This window comes from Pinus tabuliformis, chromosome 3_2 (genome assembly GCF_031772625.1).
Source record: "Pinus tabuliformis cultivar Carrire ecotype Pingquan chromosome 3_2, CPIR1, whole genome shotgun sequence".
NCBI classification, from domain to species: Eukaryota; Viridiplantae; Streptophyta; class Pinopsida; order Pinales; family Pinaceae; genus Pinus; species Pinus tabuliformis.
The window spans coordinates 1242521240-1242544199 of record NC_142302.1 but is presented as its reverse complement, the minus strand read 5'-3'; the positions used below and the strand labels follow the sequence as shown (position 1 = coordinate 1242544199).

The window sequence follows — 22960 nt, the reverse complement described above, 5'->3', positions numbered from 1 at the left end:
TGTAACTTAGTGACTGAGAAATAAGTAACTGATCTCGCAAATGACCTCCTTGTTGGGCTAGAAAGACCCACTGATACTGAAGCTCCCTCTGCGGCTCACGAGTGCTCCCACTTTGACCTCTGCACTGCTGCAACAAGTCCCTGCATCTCGCACCGTTGCACACCTCTCTATGCCTTCTTGCACTGGTGCAACACTCGTGTGCTTCTTGCACTGCTGCAGCCTGCTAGTTCTGCACTGTCTCGGGACTCCTGCACTGTAGCTCTCTCTGCCTATCCATTTGCATCCGTCTCTACCCACATCAGCCACTCCTGCTACTCCTCTTCGGGGCTCTCGTAGCAAGGTTTAATCCAAGAGGCTGGGTACCTCGAGGACCCTGCCCCTCATCGCCTGTAGTCCTCCTGACTGCCGTTCGATGTCTCCCGAGTTCTGCTCAAGGTGTGTGTGCACTCATGGCACAATCATCGTCTGTCAAAACTTCCTTCTCTGCCCAGGCTGGCACTGTCTTAGTCTTGGAAGACTCTCCCTTACTCTTCTTCCTTGGGCACTGGGTCACATAATGACCCATCTCGCCACAGTGGAAGCACTTGATAGAGATCTTTCTTCTTCCTCTTCTCCTGCTTTCCCTCAGATGCTAGGGCCACATCCACCTCCTCCTACTTGACGTTGATCCCTTTTTGTTGCTGCTACCTGTCTTCGACTGCCGTCTGATCTCTTCCTGTCAAAGAGTTGTCCACATCTCGTCCCAAGGTGGGAGAGTCCCTTTTCCCAGTGTACTCTAGACAAACACTTTCCAATCTTCTGAGACAACATTCAGCGCTGTCCTCACCATAAGCTCCTGATTCGATGTCTCTCCTATAGCAATCAACTGGTCTCGGATCTCATTCAGTCCTCCGAGGAAGGTTTCAATCGATTGACCCTTCTTCATCTAATACGACCTCATCTGGTTCTCGAGCAACATTCTTCTCTGCACAGAAGTATGCTGGTACAGGTTCTTGAGAACCTCCCACATCTCAACTGCCGTTTCCTTCTCGGCTATATGTGGTACCACGTGATCCTTGACCCCGTCAAGGATAATGCACTTGGCCCACGCCATTGCCTCTTCGTACTTGTCGTTATCATTGGGGTCGACTGGTATAGCTATAACCTTCAAGGCGAAGTTCTTGACACGATTCCTGTCAAGCACTGATAAGATTCTGGCCTTCCAGACTGCGAAGTTCGATGCTCCGTCCAGTCTATCCTGGTCTCTTACCTCGTGTAGTGCCATGACGCTCCTCTACTTCCCTTCTAGAAGTTATTTGTTCGACTCCTCTGAGTCTCTACTTCCCGTCTGGAAGTTCACTTCTGGACTCCCTTTGAGTCCTGATTTCCCTCCTGGAAATCCTTCTGTTGCTTGTCGAGATGCCCCCTACTCTGATTGTCTTGTGCCACTGCATTGCTGATCTAGGTTCCTCGGTTAGAAACCCTCAGTAACAACACCTCTGTCCCTGCTCTGTTAGGTACTGTTCTGACTACAATACCTCATCAACTCCACTCTGCAATATTTCTACAGCCTTCTAGACTACAACAACTGCCTCTCTGTGAACTCCGTCAGCCCCTCTTTGCCTCACGCTAGCTCTGCGTCACCCCAGATGGGTTTGCGTCAGCCTTGGGATGCCCTGCGTCAACCCTCTGGCCCTCTGCGTCAGCAACGCTGGCCTATCTGAGGCTCTGTGTAGCTCCCGACTTTTTCTACGTGGCTCTCGCTGGCTCTGCGTCACACTTCTTGGTTTCTACGCTGCTAGAAACAACTTTTGTCAGCTCTGGATAACTGTTTTCTGCTGCTATTGCTCTGCTCGGCTATGTCTTTTAGTCTTGTGATCTGCAATCACGCTCTGATACCATGTTGAAGTTTCTACGTTTACTTAGTTTAGAAACCTTTCATGCACTTTTTCTGATTTATTCCTACCTACGTGTTATTTTTCTTTAACAAGTTATTTACAAAGTAAATACTGAAAATAAACACCAGTGCATGCTCAAGATATTACAGATCAACAACTAAAAGAAACAAGAACAATCACACCACATGACACCATTATTTTTGGACCAATGTCCCTAGAAAAACCCAATGTGGGAAAACCGGTGCAACTATCTGAGGGTTTTCTTATTAAGCAATATCAGAGCACAATCTGGGTGCCGACACTGGCCTACGCAACAGAGAATTTCCTTAGTAGCTATACCTCACAGTTTGAGCGAAATCTCCTAGCTGAAACCCCGGAAAATCCTTTTGGCAACTCTTTAGCACAAAACTGCTTTGCAACCCCAACATTTGCCCAATCTGGACTGCGTCAGCCCCTCTCTATCTCACGTTAGCCCTGCGTCAACCTTTCTTGGCCTGTGTCAGCCGCAGGAGGCCCTACGTCAGCTTTCTGGGCCTCTGCGTCAGACACATTGGCCTCTCTGGTGCTTTGCGCAACACTTGGCTGCCTCTACGTGGCCTTGCGTGAGCCCTTGCTTTGCGACACTCTCCTTGGCTGCTGCGCTGCTCTCCCGTCACAATCTCTGCCTTCTCTGTTTCTCTGTACTCAATGCCCCTCAGTTGCTCTCTCGATCACTGATTCTATCTTGCTTAGCAAACCCCGCTCTAGAGAATATAATGACTGATCACTCTGGTGTATTCTCTAAGTGACCCTCAAGCCTGCTCTTATATATTTCTTGTTGACATCTTAACGGCTGAGATTAAGTCCCTAATCAAGGCTAAGATTAGATCTGGCTTGATCCATGTCTTTTGGAACATTCTAACATAGATTCATGTTAATGCACATTAATATTTTATTTTCCCTAAGTTTAGACTTAGGGACTCCATTAAAAATATTAATTATTTTAATATCTCCTGATCTGTTTAGAATCTGCCCAAACCCTTTCTGGGTATTGGAGATCTCATGTGCCCCAACCTCTCCACCAAATTTCGTGGCTGGAGGACATCTGATGCTACCCCAAATCAATAGTTCAAGGTTGAGGGATCAGGGTAGGTTGGATGGAGCATCCAACTTTGTCATCTGGAATGCCAGGATCCCGTCAGTTTTGGATAAAAATTGCATCAAGGATTATGCCTTGAGGATGGTTGCTGTTCCAGTCGACGTTGATCCTCTCAAGAAGTCCGAGGAGGTTCAGGCTAAAGCAAAGTGCATGATCTTGGATGGGGTCAAGGATCATGTGATCCCACATATTGCTGAGAAGGACACAACAAGGGAAATGTGGGAGGCCTTGACCACATTGTATGAGGGAACTTCCGTTCAGCGGAAGATGTTGCTTGAGAGTCAGCTGAGACAGTTTCAGATGCAGAAGGGAGAAGAAATTGATCCCTTCCTTCTCAGGCTGCAGAGGATCCGTGATTAGCTAACTTTCGTAGGGGCTACACTAGATCTTGAATTTATGGTCAGGACTGCCCTGAATGCAGTTACTGAAGACTGGGAAACCTTTGTCCAAAGCATCTTGGGTTCTCTCCCCAGTTGGGAGGAGATGCGGGCAACTCTTCGACAAGAAGAGATCAGATGGTTGACCAAGGCGAGAAGAAGCAGTAAAGGGATCGAAGTCAACAAGGAGGAAGAGGAGGATGCAACTCTTGTATTAGCGGGACAAGGGCAGCAGAAACGAAAAAAGAAAGATATATCCAAAGTCAGATGCTTTAGATGTGGAGAACTGGGTCATTTTGCCACTCAGTGCCCTTGGAAGGACAAAGAAGAGAAGTCTGACTCAAAGGCTGCTCCAGCAAAAGCTGACAGAGAGGACGATGATGACGATTGTGCCATGAGTGCTCACGCACCTCTAGAGAAGAGGTGGGGTGATATTGAGCTTTAGTCGGGAGGACTACAGTGAGGGCCAGGATCCTTGAGGTTCCCAAACTCTTGGATCACATACAGCTACGGGAGCCCTTAAGGATAGTAGCAGAATGATGGGAGTCAGCTGGTGCAAGGGATGATGGAGCAACAGTGGCAGAGCTAGAGTGTCAATGTCTAACGCAGCTCAGTGGAGTGTTGCAGCAGTGAGGGAGGCACATAAGAGATACAACAGGAGCGCAGTAGCATTAGACAGTCAGCACAAATTATCAGCGGAGGTAGCTTCAACATCACAAGGTATCTAGACTGACCAGCATGTTAACTTTTGGGTGGCTTTTTAGTTGCTTACTTCTTAGCAACTGAGTTGCGTTGCAGTGTTATGGGCAGCATGATGCAACATATTGAGAGGGAGTTGTAGTATAGATGCAGTAGTGACTGTGGCAGTGTCCTAGGCGGCAGTACAGAATGCAACAACGCGTTGGATGGAGGGCAGCAAGTCGAGCAGCAACAACGCAGAGGATCGATGCCATGGATCAGTGTGATACTTCTGCTGGGAAGTATGGCTAGAGCACATTCGTCGCTAAGAGGGAGTGTTGATTTTTTGGGGTAGCGTTGGATGTGCTCTAGCTCCGAAATTTTATGGAGGGCTAGAACACATGAGATCTCCAAGACCCAAATATTGTTTGGTGAAATTCCACCAAGATTGTATTTTATTAAAATAATTACTATTTTTAATGGGGTTCCTAATACTAAATTAAGAAAATTAAAATATTATTGGGTATTAATGAAAATATGGGTGAGAAGCGTCTAAGAGACGAGGATCAAGTCTAATTTAATCTTAGCTTTTGATTAGAGATTAGATCACGGTCTTTGATTTCTCAGCAGGAAAAGTGTAAATGAAGGCTTGGGGTAAGTTGGAGAAGACACACAGACAGATCAAGAAATCGATGTTTTGAAGTGAGAAGTTCTCAGGAGGAAAAATCGATTGAGGAGATCTCTTGCAGCAAGGGGCAGGGATAGTTCGGTAATACTGACAGAGAGGCAGAGAGAAGCTTGTGGAGGCAGCGCAGTAGCCGAGAGAGCTGACGCTGGGCCATTCTGGGCCCACTCAGTCTTGAAGCAGAGGCAGAAGGGCCAGTGCAGAGGAGGAAGATGTCTTCCACGCAGATAGCCGGGAACTGCCGAAATAGCTGGAAATTTGATGCAGTGGGAAGAAGAGCTGACGCAGTGCCTGAGAGAGATCCACGTAGGCCAACGTAGTTATTGCCAAGGGGCAACGCAGTGGTAGCTGGGACTAGCTAGTTTTGCTGTCGGATCAACTGGAATGTGCCGGGTGTAGTGAGGTAAAACTCACTCAGATTTTCCGCTATTGTATTTCTCTGTCATTGGTTTGTCAGGAGGGAAACTAACATTTGTATTCAGAACTACTGCTTAATAATAGAAAACCCTCAGAGCTGCTACATCGGTTTTTCGCATTGGATTTTTCCGGGGACGTTTAGTCCAAAAATAAGTGTGTCCTTTGTGTGATTGTCTCATTTATTTTTCAGTACTTGATCTGTATATTGGTGTAGGCTACAGTGTATTTGGATTAATATTTTCTGAATAATTTTGAAAATAACTTGTTAAAATGATGAACACAAGTAGGCAATGCAAATCAGTGTAGCAGTAGGATTTCTGGTTTGTTAGATTTAGAAATTTTCACAGGTTGTGGGTTGAGACAAAGGTCTCTGGAGCCCTATAACAGCTTGGGTCCTTGGAGGCTGTGGGTTGGGATGGAATGTCTGAAGCCCTGTAATAGCTTGGGTCCCATGGAGGCTGTGGGTTGAGATAAAAGACTCTAGAGCCCAGTAACAACTTGGGAACATACCATCTTGGAGCAGAGGCAGAGGAAGACTGGAATGAAGACTTGTGGTTATTTCCCTAATGGTACTGTGGATTAGGGACTCCCTAGATGAGGGTGAATCACTGTGTGTGCACTTGGGGGTGAGGTTGGGTGTCTCTGAACTCCTGGTATCGTCCAAGCAATTGTCAGTTGGTGGGATTGAGGAAGGAAGTCATCTAGAGTCCTTGATTCAGTGGCAGTTCGTGTGCTAGTCCCAGAAGCAAGCAACCCCCCTAGACTCTGGAATTTTGCCCGGGGGTGACGAGTGCAGGTAAGTGTGGCTGCAACTTTCTACGGTTGGGTGGAGAGTCCTTGTCCTAGATTCAGTTGCCATGCAAGTTCAAAGATAAGTATCTATGTATGCTGTTTATCTTCTAATGAATCATGTCATGATGTTGTAGATAATGGTTCTGGATTCAGGGCTAAGTTGCAGGAAATGTTGGAGAAGGGTCTGTTTCCGACCGAAAACGAAATGGAAACAAGGAAACTCGTACCGTACGGCCTGCAAACTCGTTTCCGGCCGTACTGGCCTATTTCTCGAGGAGGAAACATGGCTAGTATGGCCAGAAATGCGTTTCCAGGCCGTACAATGGAGTTTCCTCTTCTAACTTGACTTTTTCTTGTATTTTTTTAAATTTTTTTCGCTTCTAATTTTCTATTGGGCGATTAAAATATCTTCTGGATGCTTCTAGATGCCTCTCAAGTTATAAAAAAGAGGATTTTTTTGAGTGGGGCAGCCTAATGTTCAAGCCTATGGCCCTAGTGTTGATATGCAGTTCATGGTAATGTTAAATTCTTAAAGTAAAAGTGACATTCTCCTTTATTTTTCATTTTCATCCTTTTACTTAAATTTTTAACATTACCATGAAATGAAAAAGGATGTTTGAGAGTGGTTTCGCCCTCATTGGATTTCATATGGAGAAAATAGAATTTTAGATCTCACTCAAAATCCAGCAGACTTATCTGTTTTTCAGGATTTCAGGATTGGGGGGATTGCAATGTTTCCATTGGATTTTGTCATGTACTAGGGTATGGAACTTGTATTTAATCAAGAGAACCAAGCCCTCTATGCAAGGGAGACTCCCAATAATCAAGAGCACGTAGGGTACTAGGGTATGGAACTTGTATTTAATCAAGAGCACTAAGGTCGTCTGACTATGTAGGAGAAGACTCCCAATCAAGCACGAGACAAGAAATTAGAAATTTCTCATGGCTGATTTTAAATATTGCTATTTTCATTATGTGATCATTCATGAGTAAATGTGATGTCAATTTAGAGACTTATAGTTTATGCATTGACAATTGGCAATTTAATCATAATGTAATAAATTAGAATGTATCGTATATGCTTTATGATTGCACATATTTCTTAAATGTTCTAATATATATATATCAGTGTTGTTAAAAGCGCGATTAAATCGCGCTTTTTTCAAAAAATCGCGCTTTTTTCCCTAAGCCGATTTAATCGCGCTTTTAATGGGAAAAAAGCGCCTAAATTTTTTTTTGCCGCTTTTTTCGAAAAAATCGCGCTTTTTTTGGAAAAAAGCTCGGGGTGTCAGGGCAGCACGATTTTATATTTTTTTTTTTGGTTTTTCTTTTGGTCATTTGGGTTTTTTCATGCAATTTTTTTTGAAAGAAACAAATAATTTTTGAGTGGGGCAGCTTAATGATCAAGTCTAGGCCCTAGTATGGATATGCTATTCATGGTAATGTTAAATTCTTAAAGTAAAAGTGACATTCTCCTTAATCTTCATTTTCATCCTTTTACTTAAATTTTTAACATTACCATGAAATGACTCAGGATGTTTGAGAGTGGTTCCAGCCTCATTGGATTTCATATGGAGAAAGTAGAATTTTAGATTTCATTTAAAATCCAGCAGACTTATCAGTTTTTTCAGGATTTCAGGATTGGGAGATTGTAATGTTTCCAGGTGACACCACCTACTCGGGCTACCCCTGCCACCAGTAGAGGACGTGGTCTACCTCCTATAGCTCCTACTTCTAGTTCTTCAGCTTCTAGAGCACATCAGACTCCACTGCCATCTCCACCAGCACAAGCACCAGCGTCTACATCTAGAGGGAAAGGGAAAGCTGTGGCATTTTCTCGCAAGAGGGGCAGAGGAAATCAATAGGATTAGACCTCATTTTATTGTATATGACATTATGACATGATGAGATACATTATCATATTTTTTGTTGATATTTTGAGGCTGAGCTGGGACTCAGGAGTCAGGACTTACTATTCAGGACATGATTCAATGTTATGTGTGATTTTAGCGCTAGAAATGATATTAAACATCTTATATATTAGTTTTTTTATCATATTTATGTGTCAATGTATTTATTTTATGTTGTAGATGGTTTAGATATTAAAAAAATTGAAAAAAAATGAAAAAAAATGAATATTTTTGTACCAAACGCTTTTTTCCCGCTTTTTCCGATTTTTTCCGCTTCATTCCCGGCGCCGATTTAATCCCGCTCGCGCTTTTCACAACATTGATATATATATATATATATATATATATATATATTGCGTTTCCCCGTTTCCAAAATTTGGGGGGGTCATGTTTCGTACCCGTGCCATATCCATATATATATATATATATTGCATTTCCCCGTTTCCAAAATTGGGGGGGGGGGGGGTCACGTTTCGTACCCGTGCCTGTTTCGGAAACTCGTACCCGTTTCCCCGTTTCGTGCAACTTGGATTCAGGGATTGCATTGTGTTGATTATGCTTATATATATATATATATATATATATATATATATATATGTGCGCTAAATATATCGATGCATGTGTTTGAAAGATGAAAGAAAAAATATGTGTAATGATTGCTAATGGTAGACACAAAACATTTGATGCATAAGAGGCATAACAAACCGCATGATAACAATGACTAAGCCACAATGATGCGCTGAGCTTGAATCTACATACATGTTTAATAACGTGAGAAGCAACACATAAATAACTCAGCGTTAAGGTAGAGACGAAACTCGTTACATGTCATGGCCGATCCATGAGAGCTTGGATTAAAACTTTAAAGATAGTGGGTTTTGAGACCCTTTTATTAATATGAAGATTACATGGAAGACCATCTGCATAGTAGGGTCTGTATTTGCTTGCATGTTATTTGTTTTCCAAGACACAAGTTTCTGTGTTGCATGGCAAGCAATGTATTAACGTCAAGGGGAGTTTTCCTCTGGGACTAGTCGAGTTCCAAGCTTTGCGTAAATGACCTTCAACCTTGCATTCTCATTTGGATGGATACCTGTTGTTGGCGTCTTAGGGTGGATGTCGAGGCAACCAAGGGCTCTGTGTAGCGCCATGGATATGCTTGCAGGCTCGACCTAGGGTTCAGTACTGTCGGCGTGTGGTAGGAGAGGTAGGAACCTCTCAAGAGTCCACACCAATCCTGTGGTAGGTAAGTGACGTAGGAGCACTTACGGAACCCATTGGAGAATCTATCACCCAAGCTCTGGAGGGATAACGTCGTAGATCATCCTAAGCAACCAAGGGTATCGTCAAGAAACCGTGAAGCACATCTGGGAGTCTACCTGATTTTTGAGACAAAGCCATAGTCGGCAAGACTGGCTCGAAGAAGCCTATGCAGTGGCAAATCTTGTAGCCGGGAAGGTTGCAGAGCTCTCCGTCTAAGACACTGCGCGATGCAAATTTGATGTCACTTGACCGAGTCATGACGAGAATGAGGAGGAAGGCCTTGTAGCGGCGCAGAGGATTGAGGCCATGAACTTATAGGAAAGTTGGCATTAGTCGCCATGACAGGGCAAAAGAGTCGTAGAGCTTGAAGCCCAAAAGATAATTTAATTTAGAGTCAGGGACTCAATGGTAAAGGGCACCGGGGTTTTGTAGAGGGACGACAATGGAAACTTCTTCCGTCACTTGGATTGCAAGGGGGGGAAGTTGCTGAAGGTGGCCACCCTGGAAGCTAGGAAGGTTGGAACCCCATAGTGTTGTGAGAACGATTTCTTAAAGTGCTCCGGGTTTGATGGCTCCCATTTACTAAGTAAACCCAAGTGTGAACCTAGTCGTCAAGTGATCCCTCGCTCTCCTTAAACTGGACAGATGGCGGCTTATCGTTAGGGGGATATGATGTGAGCATGACGTGTTGGAGGACACGTGGCAAGCAGTTTGGGAGTTTTGTGTTCAAAGCACTTCACACTAGCGTCATCTTGAAATGTCCTACTAGTGTATGATTATACGAAGTTACCATGCTTAAGTATGTGAGGGTTGTCAAATGGCCCTATTTGGTGCTTCCAATCCTAAGGAGAGGAATAGTTCCTAATTCGGCATTTTCAGAAGATAGGTGTAAGTGATGGGTTATTGGCTTGAGGGGGCCTGACCCAGGCTCAGCGTTAATTAGCCAAACAAATCCCTACACTACTGGCCCTTTCGGCATCAACGGGCAGAGTGCGGACTGAAGTCTCACCCGTAGCAGTATGGGGGGGATGCTGGAACCAAGTTTCCGCACCCTGAGATGGTTGTGATGTCAGTTAATTCTCTCTATCCTTGCCTTCGCGCAGGTCGCTTCGCTCTAGGGTTTTGCAAGATGAGCCCTCTATTCTGCCCTTCAAAACCTCTGCGAAAGGGTACGATCGACCTTCGCGTAGCCCTAACCTGCAGCTCAGGTTATTTCGCGCTGCTATGGTAGCGTACTGTGCAGATTCCCCAATTAATCTAAGTGACTTGCTTATCTTTATCCAACAATTATAGTTAACACCGTGTAAACATATATCCTTAATTGCGTTCAGTTTTCCAATGTAATTACATTCATTCGCGCATCATATAAGCATAATAAAGGAAATTCATATATAACATATCAAAATGCATCCATAGAACAAATACACAGAATTTGCAGAATATTTCTCTTTATTTATATCTTCCCAAGCGTTTACAACTCTATCCACCCTGCGCACACCGCTGCAGGGGTCCGCGCACTCAGCTGTGGACTTCTACCCTAGGCCTCTGCGCACTCAGCTGCAGAGCCTCTACCTACGCTATGACCCAAGACTTAGACTTCTTACCTCATTCCTCCTTTTAACTACTTAGAGCTTAGCTCTTATTATACAATTCCATGGTCAGCGGACCATGGGTAGATCTCTTACAACCAACATTACTTTTCAACGTTAAGGGCGGACAACCCTTTATGACTTATGATACCTTCGTGCTTCGCAACCACAAAATGCGAAGTCTTTACAAGTTTATTACAAAATTTGATTCAAACATGGGCTTTTAGCCCCAAAATTGTCCTTGGGGGATCCCGCTCCCAACATGGGTGTTATGGATTGGGGTTTACGTAATGAATGGTGGCATAGCCTTATGCTAGGTTATATCAAGCCATTGTCTGTAAATATCTTTGCAGTGGGAACACTTAGCTACTTGATTTCTTCCTCAACTCTTTTTTTCAACTCCCCATATTTGTATTTTTCTTTCTTTACTTATCTTGTTTAATAATATTCATTGATTATCATTTAATAATGAGATAACCCCTTTTAGTGAGATGAGTATTTTATTGCTTCATTGCAGTTGGGATGTTCTTTGAGAGTTCCTTTTACTTTGATAGGCATGATATGCATGGATACCTTCGGAGACGAGTGGCAATATAGAGGGGGTAGAGCTAAAGCTATAATTTGAATTTTGTTCCTTTACATCCCTTGCCATTCGTTTGTAGTTTGATAATGGGCTTATGCTCTTCCTTTTCTTACAACTGCATCAACGTCTTGTATATACAACAACTTCTTCTCATAGGACAAGGTCAACAGGAAAACAACAAGAGCAATTGACAACAACCAATTAAAAGGTGGGATAACATAGTAGGGCAGTGATGACAAGTGCTATGTATGGATAATATGGAACGCTACCATCATCGGAGCATCCTATTTGTTCACCTCTTAGATAGTGAAAGAAAGACCCTGAGGAAGGTCACATTCGACTAGGGGCAAGAGATAGCCACAAAGGTGAAGTAAGGGAACAAGTTGTTGGGTTGTGTTATATTCTTTCCACGACTACCTCATGCGCAAGGGGTTATGCAGGGGGGTGGTAGTTTTTTTTTTGGACCCTATATTAGGTGGGTGGACCTACCTGTGGTTTTGTGCATGGATTTCGCACATGGTTTTGGGCATGATGGTTTTCTATCCATGGTATTTTGTAGATCCGGTCAAGGGAACTACGGTTATGTTTTAATCCAGGGTTAATGGATTGGGGTTTATGGATGCTTCGGCATGTATATATATGTATTATAACATTGAAAGGAATATAATGAAAAATGAATCTGGTAGTCCCGATTTTGTGATCTAGGGGAAAATCTCTGTGTATATTTGTTTTATGTTTTATGCTCTCGCCATTGTTTATTTTCTATTTTTAGAATTCATATGTAGGTAATTTCTGTATGGGGTTAAAACTTACACAAGTATTACACCGATAGTTGTCTATCATTCGATTCAACCAGTGATCCATACGAGAATGCCTTTAAACATTAAATCTAAGCACTTGAATACTAAAATGGTTAGTGTACCTCACAATAAATTACCCACCTTCATCAGATGAATAAGCTAGATGACCAGATTTCGAACCAATGACCTTCACACAAGGAGTGCCTTTAAAGAACACCTTGTCGCCAATTGTTTTACATCTTGTTTGTGTTGACCCAATTTGTTATTCTCAATTTCTAAAATATAGTTCAAGGATAAGATGACTTTTACACATATCTCTCTAAGAGTTTATTGAACATTGTATTGGGCTCTTCTTGGTAATCAAAGATACTGCTGGGGAGACCACTTCTTCCTCATCTCCTCATTCTTCTTCTAGATCTGTTGTGCCTTTATCTGTGTTTTATATTTGAGATGGATTTGTATCTGTATTATCTTTTATTACTATCCTCTAGCTCTTTAGTTTCTTGGCTTTTGGTAGATTAGTGTTAGGAGTTGCTTTTGCACTTATGCTATGTACTTGAAAATGTGTTCCAAAAGTTTGCTCTAATCCTTTTAGAGTTTAACTTTTAGAATTTAAATGTTGAGGCAGAATTTGTTAGAGATGTTTTTGCATGAAATTTTGCTGTCATACAGTGGATACTTCAGAGCTTTTGTCGAGGAAGATTGAGATAGTTGGGTTAAATTTTGGATTCTGCCCTCTATTCTTTTAGTATTTTTGCTTTACAATTGTGCCTAGTTGGATTTTTCTTAGTAAATGCATCAAGCACTTCCTCGTGGATGTACCTTATATTAAATGATGCCGTTCAGTCCCATTGACTAGTTTCTGATAACTCGTGGGTATTGGCATTATTTCAGTTTTGAAAAGGCTATCAACCTTATTTTTATTTCTTCTACTTCTATATTTGCTACAATCTTGCAGATATACTCCATAAACATTCCAGTGCTATCTTCTGAACATGGCAGTGGACAAAATATCTGCCTTGCAAATTAATTTTCTAATCAGAATTTTTTTACCTCACCAGAAAAATGCAGTAGCCTTGTAGTCAAATAGTGGTTCATAATTCTTCTTAAGAGAAAGCTCGTTTTATCAACTTTCTGCAGTTCTTTTGTGTAAGTAACTCTGTTTAAGATTCTCAACTTTTGTACAGGTTCTTGTGGAACTGTGTACCATGGTCTTTGGTATGGTTCGGTATGTTTCTCACTAATCTTGCTGATTCACAAGTCTTTATAGATTGGTTTTTGGTTTTATATTGCTTAGTAGTGTTGAGAAAAACCACACATGCTATTTGTAATCTATTACAATGAATTCCAATGCAGGATGTAGCTATTAAGGTGTTTACGGAGCAGGAATACTCGAAGGAACTTCTGCAATCATTTCAGGAGGAGGTGTGTCTATCTGTTTTCATATCCGGCATTTGTTTGAAGTTTGAATAAGACTTGTGTACCTTTTTAATGCAACAATGTTGAGGGGCAATAGCTCAAGTGGTTGGGAGGTAAATTTTGTACTCTCCCTACCTGAGTTCGAGTCCCCAGTGAGACACTTGGCCTGTTGTGATAAGGTTAGCAGGGTAGGCATTCCCTTGGTGTGGGACCCCCATGAGTGTGTCTCCAGATGTCTCGGCCCTTGCTAAGTCATAAGTTACCTGGCTAGTGCTGGCTTGTGAGCTGTTGGTGCTAGCAGGAGTTTATTGTGGGAGCAGCTGAAGTCTCTCCCACTATTAACACTTCTTAATTGTTAAAAAAATCTTTTGATGGAGCAATGCTTCCTGAGAAATATTTTGTCATATTTAAATGATGATGTTATTATTAATTTATTATATTATATGTGGGTCTCCTTTTGAAGTACATTAGGTCCAAAGAATTTGAGTACTGTCTGTTTTCATGTGAAGGTGGAAATCATGAGGAAATTGAGGCATCCAAACATACTTCTTTTTATGGGAGCAGTGGCCTCTTCAGGGCGGCTATGCATAGTATCAGAGTTTCTTCCACGGTTTGTTCTCAATATTTCTGTCTCCCCTTTGTTCAGCTTCAATTTTGATATTCATGTATTTCAAATGTTTTGCAGTCTCTACATCTGATCCAGAGTATATAAATCTCTTAAGTTTTGGTTCCTAAATTTGTTACCATATTTGAGGACGATCTATTGCGTCGAGTATATGTATAGAGTGACTGCCCTCAATGGTTTTGTGTAGTGTGCCTTAGGTTTGGTGGGGACAGTTATCCTTGATGGTTGCTTACAGAGGGATGGAAGGCTTTGTGAAATATTATGTGAAAGTTTAGATTAAATGAAATTGATTCCCAGATTTCAGCTAGTCCTTACGATTGTTGCAAAATCTCCAATTAATCTCAATTTTTATGGCTTTTTCAGAGATTTTAGATCACTGATTTGTCCATTTTTCAGGTCGATGTTTGTGCTTGCTGATATTTTCCAATATTTTTGAATTTTCCCCACTATTTGTAATAATTTTATTGCTGGACCTTTGACAATATCTTCTCCAAAATTATACTTTCAACATTGATCCTTACAGATGATTACCGAACCAATGCATTATTTTGTTTGTTGGAAGAACAGTCTCTGGAAATAATAAACCAAGGCTGGAAAATCATTAGGAAATTTATACAGAATGCTAATGATTCAGGGTAATGCAAAAAAAACAAAGTGACAATTTTTACTGATTAAACTTGATCATAAAGGCTTATGCCAAGTATGTTCAATTTTCCAGACTTCATACTTGTTTTGCTGTTAAACATAATAACAGGAAGTGATTAATTGATGTTGCTTCCCTGAAAGTACTTATCATGCCAATTTATTCATAGCAAGAAAAGGATTTATGTTACATCCATAATTATGATATAAAATTTCGTTGTAACTGTAGGTTCTTTTCATAGTATAATTTTCATCTCTCCATATACATTTGTTATATATAATTGCTCAGTTTTTACAATGATAGGAGGTGCACTTCTTTTAATCTTAGATTCCTGTGTTTTGGCATGATCGAGCCTATATCACATCATAACAAGGAGAAATAAAAAAGAAAACTTGGGATGCCATAGATTACTTGTATTGCCATACAAAGGGCATACAAGTATAGGGATATATACTTGTAGTCACACAAGTACATATCCCTATAGGGATAGGCATACAAGTATAGGGATATGCTCCTCAACACATTCTTCTTTCATCTGGCCCTATGAACTCCATCTGGTGTAGCACCCTATTGTACAGCCACTGAACGCCCAACACCACATTGGTGTCTGACATGTTCACCATGAAGAAGTTGTCGGTGATCCTATAGTTCTCCATTGTCAAATGTAGCTTGGGGATCATCTTGTACACTCCATAGTGTGATTCCTATTACTCACCATTTTGTGGGTGATATCCCTAAGAGATTTTTTATTTTTTTATTTTTTTTATTCTCTAAGATGGTCCTCAGCGGGGCAGCCAGCAGCCCCTTGCAGCCACCAACTAGCTCATTGTGCCATTTCTCCGCGACCTGAGCCAACCATTGTTGAAGTTTCTAAGTTTACTTAGTTTAGAAACCCTTCATGCACTTTTTCTGATTTATTCGTGCCTACTTGTTAGTTTACTTAGTTTAGAAACCCTTCATGCACTTTTTCTGATTTATTCGTGCCTACTTGTTATTTTTCTTTAACACGTTATTTACAAAGTAAATACTGAAAATAAAAACCAGTGCATGCTCAACATATTACAGATCAGCAACTAAAAGAAACAAGAACAAACACACCACATGACACCATTATTTTTGGACCAATGTCCCCGGAAAAACCCAATGTGGGAAACTTGGTGCAACTATCTGTGGGTTTTCTTATTAAGCAATATCAGAGTACAATTTGGGTGCCGAAACTGGCCTACCCAACAGATAATTTCCTTAGCAGCTTTACCTCAGTTTGAGAGAAATCTCCTGGCTGAAACCCTGGAAAATCCTTTCGGCAGCTCTTCAGCACAAAACTGCGCCTGCAACCCCAGTGTCTGCCCAATCTGGACTACGTCAGCCCCTTTCTGTCTCACATGGGCCCTGCGTCAACCATTTTAGGCCTGCGTCAGCCCGAAGAAGCGCTGCGTTAGCTCTGGGAGTCTCTACGTCAGTTGCGCTGGCCCCTCTGGTGCTCTACATAGCACTTGGATACCTCTGCGTGAGCCCTTGCTGGCTTTACATCACCCTCCTTGGCTGATGCGCTGCTCTCCCGACACAATCTCTGCCTTCTCTGTTTCTCTGTACTCAATGCCCCTCAGTTGCTCTCTATTGATTACCCCATATATTACCCCCTTTCCACTCTATTGATTTTTGGTAGCATCGAATGTACTCTAGCCTTGAAATTTGGAGGAGAGGTTAAGGTACATGAGATCTCCAAGACCCAGAAATCATTTTGAGAAATTCCACCCAGATGAAGAGTTATTAAAATAATTAATATTTTTAATGGGTTTCTAAGTCTAAACATAGGAAAAAAAATATTAATGGGTATTAATAAAGACAAGGGTGAGAAGCTTCTAAGAGACGAGGATCAAGTGTGTTTTAATCTTAGCCATTGATTAGGGACTTAATCTTGACCTTTGATTCATCAATAGGAAAAGTATGAGAGAAGACTTGAGGATCATTTGGAGACACACCATCAAATACTCAATATCTCAAAGAAAACTAATTTTCATGCAGAGGAGATCGATTTCAGAGGGAGAGTTGCAGGGTGGAGGAAGAGGAGGGCATCAGTAGGACGCAGTGACAGAGGAGGAGGTGATGTAGAGAGAGATGTAGTCTAGAGGAGAGACGCAAAACCTACGCACACTGACGCAGAGCCACTTAGAGCCATGCTGGGTCACGCAGAGTGATGCAGGGGTGACGCAGAAGTGGGAGCATGGTCTCCAAAGTGTCAGAAGGTCTCAAAGGGAAAGTATCAGGTGTTTTCTTTTAGTTTCTTTGTAAAATCATTTCTTGTAAAAGAAATTGCTGCTGAAGATTAATAAAGCCCTTATCTGCTGCACCGATTTTCCCACATTGGGTTTTTCCGGGGACAATTGTCCAAAAATAACTGTGTTGATGTGATTGTTTCTTGTGCATGTTTTTTTTTCTCTGGGTTATTGTGTGATAACTGCAGTAGAATTTATTTTAATATTTACTACAGGGATTTCGTAAATAACTTATTGTGAATAATAAGTAGGTGAAATAAATCAATTGCTGCAGTTGTAGAATTTCAGTTTAGAAATTTTCACAATTAATACTCCATTCATCATTTCTCCCACCTGGGTCCACATTCCTCCATTGGGTCCACGTAGGCCTAGTTCTCCCCTTCCCCTTGCCCACACCTTAGGTCACTTGAGTCAGCGATGTGGTCCTTCACCCATGTGCCATGATCGTATGTTTGAAGATGAGCCTCTTGAACCTAAAGGTATGCTTTGCCATTTCTTAATTGAGTATTGTAGTTTGTTTATCATGGACACTTTCCAGACATGGATTAATGGGAGGATTCGGTGAAAAGAATGGGCTAGGTCTCTTCTTTTGTCCCCTAGACCCCTTTTGGATATTAACCTTGGATTCTAGTCCCGTGGGATCTCTTTTATTAACCATTTAGTTTTAGGGATGGTATTTCACTTGAAAACTTGATTTTGGTTGCTGCGTGGTCCCGCTACCTCATTCGCATATATTATCCCCTTTCCACTCATTATTACCCCATTCATCATTTCTCCCACCTGGGTCCACATTCCTCCATCGGGTCCACACAGGGTTAGTTCTCCCCTTCCCTTTGCCCACGCTTTGGGTCAGCCCTGGAATGATGCCCTAGAGGTTGATACAGCTAAAAATAAAAGAAAAAGAATACCTGTCCACATTTAACAAGAAAATGTACTACAAAATGCAAAAGATGGTTGAGACAAGCACATTTAGCACGTGGGAAAAAGCTAATACATAAGCTCTACTCCATCATCACGGCCATTGTTAGATGCCTATAATACTAGTGATTCCCCCATTATTATTGTCATTGTAGCCCTTATTGTTATTATTGTGTCCATATTGTTATTGGTGTGACCCATAGAAGCCCACTATTGTTATTGTTGTGCCTTTATATTATTATTGTTATGTCGGCTTTGATTATATTGTGACCCCTTAGACTCCTATATATGGAAAGGAGGTTTAGTCATTTGGATCATCTAAGAATTGTTCATTTGTGTAATGTAAAGGAGGTTGCCCCCTCGAAGAGTTTGATTTTTAAGTCGTTGATCTATCTTTTCTATCTTTTTGTGAGCTGGTTTCATAACATTTGGTATCAGAACTTTGGATTCTAGGGTGTCGCTGCTCGAAATAGGTCATCGTGGAATTTTCGCTATAACTTTTTTTTGCGTCGTTTATAAGCAAAAAAACCCATTTGAGACGAAAACTCGGTGATCCTCGAGTCCGAATTTTAGATCTTGTCTCACTATATTTTCAGAGATTTGATCTATGGAAGTTAGGGTTTTTGCAGGCTCCTGAATTACATCCAAAACAGGGGACCTTGGGGAAATCGTCATAACTTTCTCTGTGAGTATCAGATTTAAATTTCATAAGAAGTTACAAAAAGAGGACAGACTGTAGTTTTCTGTGCATCGTTTTCAGGTCCGAAGGTTGAAACAGTGACACGTGGCACTTCGTACAAGTTCACTCTACTGAAAAAGTATATAATCAGGTCATCTTGGGAGATTGGGCATAACTCTTTCTTGGAAAATCCAATTTCGATCAGACTGGTGGTGTTGGAAAGACTCAGAGGGCTACCACAGTTCGCAATTTCAGACCTTGGAGATCCCGAATTTTAGAGATACATCAGATTCAATATTGAGCTCCTACAAAGTGAAAAAAGGTGTGTGGTTTTTTTAAGATTTCGCATAAGTTTGGTTTGAAAATTAGTTTGAAGGAATTCAAAGGGCATAGTGAGGCATAATTATCATTAATTAATGCCCCGAAGAAAGAAAATGGAAACCCCTAGTAAGTAACCTGAAAGCTCTAGCATGATTCATGAGGAAGAGGAAGAAATGCAACATGATATATCAAAATTACGAGACCAACTGCAACAAAATTCACTTTCACAAAAAGTAACAGAAGCTAAGATGGACGGTTTAAAGAAAGGCGTGGAACCTAAGATCGATGGCGTGGAAGATAAGATGGATGGTTTAATGAAAGACATGGAAGCTAAGATGGATGGTTTAAAGAAAGACGTGGAAGCTAAGATGGAAGGAAAAATGGAAGATTTGAAGACAGATTTGACAAAGTCGCTACAAGAAATGTTTACTAATGGTGAAGCGGTAGTAAAGGAAACTCATGATGAGAACAAAAGAAATGTTAATCATGATTTCATAGACTTTAACGTTGGATTGAAGACTCACCATGTTCCAAAGATTGATATGAGGAACTTTGATGGCAAGGATCGCATAACATAGATACTACAGATGGAGCAATATTACGATCTCCATAATGTGCAAAACACACAAAAGTTACGTATTGCAACTTTATATTTGGAACAAAATCAGTGTGTATGGTATCGATGGATTTGCTCTCGTAAACAAATTGTCACTTGAGCAATTTTTACGGAAGAAATGATAGCACATTATGAGGATACTGAAAGCAACACTTTTTTTAGCCAATTGATAAATCTCAAACAAAAGGGTTCAATGATGGAGCACATTGAGGACTTCAAAAAATTGAATATAAGGGTAAAAGATATTCCAGAGGACCATAGGATTGATGTGTTCATAGAGACTTTAAAGGATAACATCCAACATGAGGTTAACCTTTGGGAACTTGATTAATTGGAGAAGGCATTCAGGTTGGGAAGAAAAATGGAAACCAAAATTATGGCAACCAGGAAGTCTACCACTCACAACTATAAAGATGGAAGTGTTGTTTTCCCTAGCCTTCCACAACCTACAAGGTTGACATCACAACAATTAGAAGAAAAAAGAGCAAAAGGGCTTTGTTACAGTTGTTGTAGAAAATACACTAAAGGTCATAAGTGTGCTGAGAAGAAATTATTTTACATAGATTGTGAAGAGGAGGAAGAAAAGGAACAAGAAATGTCAAAAGAAGAAGATGTACACCAGGAACAAACCCTAGAGAAAGAAGAAATGAATCCGACCATATCTTGTAATGCATTGGCTGGAATTACCACTCCTCAAACTATCAAGATAGAAGGACATATCAAGAAAAAAAAGGTAATAGTGTTGATTGATTCAGGCAGTACCCATAATTTTATTCATTTTAAGATAGCCAAGGAATTGAATTGCTTCTTATATCCAGCACCAAAGTGTCAAGTGATGGTTGCAAGTGGAGGGACCATAAATTACTCTGGAAAGTGCCATAATATCAAGCTATCGATGGGAGAATATGTATTGAATAGCCCAATGCTTTCCATTCCAATGGGTAGTGTTGATGTTGTACTAAGAGTCCAATGGCTACAATCCTTGCGTACAATAGCTTTTAATTTTCAAGAGCTTTTTATGAAATTTTGTTTAGAAGGAAAAGAAGTTGAATTAAGGGGTATCACAGGGAAATTGGAAAAGATAATCAACTCTAACGGAATGACAAAGCTTCTAAAGAAAGAACAACGAGGTGTAATTGCACAATTATGTTCGCTAGAGGTTCCCACATCGAAATCATCTTTTTCTCCAGATCTTCAAAAAGTCTGACAATCATTTCAAGGTATATGACAATCCCAAAGGCCTCCCACCTATTTGTGATCATGATCATGTTATTCATTTGATTCCAGGAAGTGTTCCTCCAAACATCAGGCCTTACAGATATCCCTATGCCCAAAAGAGTGGAATTGAACATATGATTGCAGAAATGCTAGACGCTGGTATATTTCAACCTAGTCAGAGTTCTTTTTCTGCTCCAGTAGTATTGGTGCACAAGAACGATGGATCATGGCGCATGTGTCCAGATTAGAGGGAGCTCAACAAGCTCACTATTAAAGATAAATTTCCCATCCCTGTCATTGATGAATTACATGGATCAATTTACTTCACCAAGTTGGATCTTCATTCAGGATATCATCAAGTCAGAATGAAGACTGGGGACATTTCGGAAACAACATTTAGAACTCACGAGGGTCATTATGAATTTCTGGACATGCCTTTTGGCCTTACCAATGGACCTTTTATATTTCAAGGTTTGATGAATTCCATTTTCAAACCCACCCTTAGAAAATGTGTTAATATTTTTTGATGATATACTAATCTACAACAAGTCTTAGAAGGATCATGTTCAACATCTGGACAGGGTGCTGAAACTATTGGAGGAGAAACAATTATATGCAAAAAGCTCTAAATGTTTCTTTGGAGTACAAGAGGTGAAATATCTAATTCATATTGTATCTCATGAAGGTGTTATGGTAGACCCTAGCAAAATTAAAGCCATTAAGGAATGGAAAATCCCCACATCCATAAAGCATCTGCGAGGATTCCTCAGGTTGACAGGGTATTATCTCGATTCTCAAGTTTGTTAAGAATTATGGGAGAATAGCAGCACCTAACAACATTATTGAAGAAAAATGTATTTTCATAGACTCCAGAAGCAACAAAGGCCTTTGAACATCTTAAAGAGGCAATGTTCCAAGCACCGGTCTTAGCTACACCTGACTTCACAAAAACCTTTCTTGTGGAATTGTTGCTGTTTTAATGCAAGAAGAAGACCCATTGCTTTCGAAAGTCGTCCAATCAAAGGAAAGTATTTACACAAAGCTATTTATGAGAAGGAAATGTTGGCAATACAACATGCACTTGAGAAATGGCGACCCTACCTAATGGGAAGACACGTCAAAGTAAAAACGGATCATGATAGTCTTAAATACTTTTTAGAACAAAAATTATCTTTAGAAGAGTACCAAAACTGAGTCACAAAGATGTTAGGTTATGACTTTGAAATCATCTACAAAAAAGGGCAGCAAAATGTTGTGGCAGATGCACTTTCAAGAAAGGATGAGGATGTGGAAGCATTGCTTTGTGCCATTTCTATTATCCAACCAGATTGGATAAACGAAGCAAGGGATGAATGGAAGAATGATGAAGAAGTGTGGGCACTCATTCAAAAGATACAAGAAGATCCTAGTACATCCGACACATTTAGCTGGAAAAATGATTCGTTATGGTACACATATCACTTATACCTATGTAAGAATTCCCAACTCAAACAAAAGATTCTTATGGAATTGCACACTTCTCCCTTAGGAGGGCACTCAGGATTTTTAAAAACTTACCACAGGGTTAAGATGGAATTATTTTGGGATGGCCTGAAATCGGATATTCAAAAGTTTGTGGTGGAATGTTTGGTTTGCCAACAAAATAAAGTTGAAACAATTAAGACCCTAGGTCTATTACAACCTTTATCCATTCCAAGCCAATGTTGGGAGGAGGTTTCAATGGATTTTATCATAGATTTACCCAAGTTCGAAGGAAAGAGGGTCATCATGGTGGTAGTTGACAGACTTACTAAGTATGCACACTTTTGTGCATTATCTCATCCATTTAAATCTAGTACAATTTCTACTGCATTTATGGAAACAATTCAAAAGCTACATGGAAACCCAAAGATTATTGTAAGCGACAAAGATCCTATTTTCACTGGGAATTTTTAGACAAAATTATTTTTTTTGTCTCGGCACTCAGTTAGCTCATAGATCATCTTATCATCCTAAATCTGATGGGCAAACTGAGATAGTAAACAAATGGTTGGAAGGATATCTTCGTTGCTTTGTCTTTGATAAACAGACACAATGGGTCAAATGGTTGCATGTAGCTGAATGGTGGTATAACACTTCCTTCCATAGTGCAACAAA

The 22960-nt window shown here is 40.8% G+C and overlaps 1 protein-coding gene across 2 annotated transcripts in view; it reads left to right on the top strand.

Annotated features, from left to right (window-relative positions):
• Positions 1–22960, top strand: part of LOC149185235 (uncharacterized) — a 241614-nt gene that overhangs the window by 131385 nt on the left and 87269 nt on the right. For both annotated transcript variants that reach the window (XM_089417845.1, XM_089417846.1), the window contains exons 4-6: positions 13297–13337; positions 13466–13534; positions 14038–14138. In XM_089417845.1, the coding sequence (XP_089273971.1) occupies positions 13297–13337; positions 13466–13534; positions 14038–14138 (211 nt within the window). The remainder of the gene's footprint in view (positions 1–13296; positions 13338–13465; positions 13535–14037; positions 14139–22960) is intronic.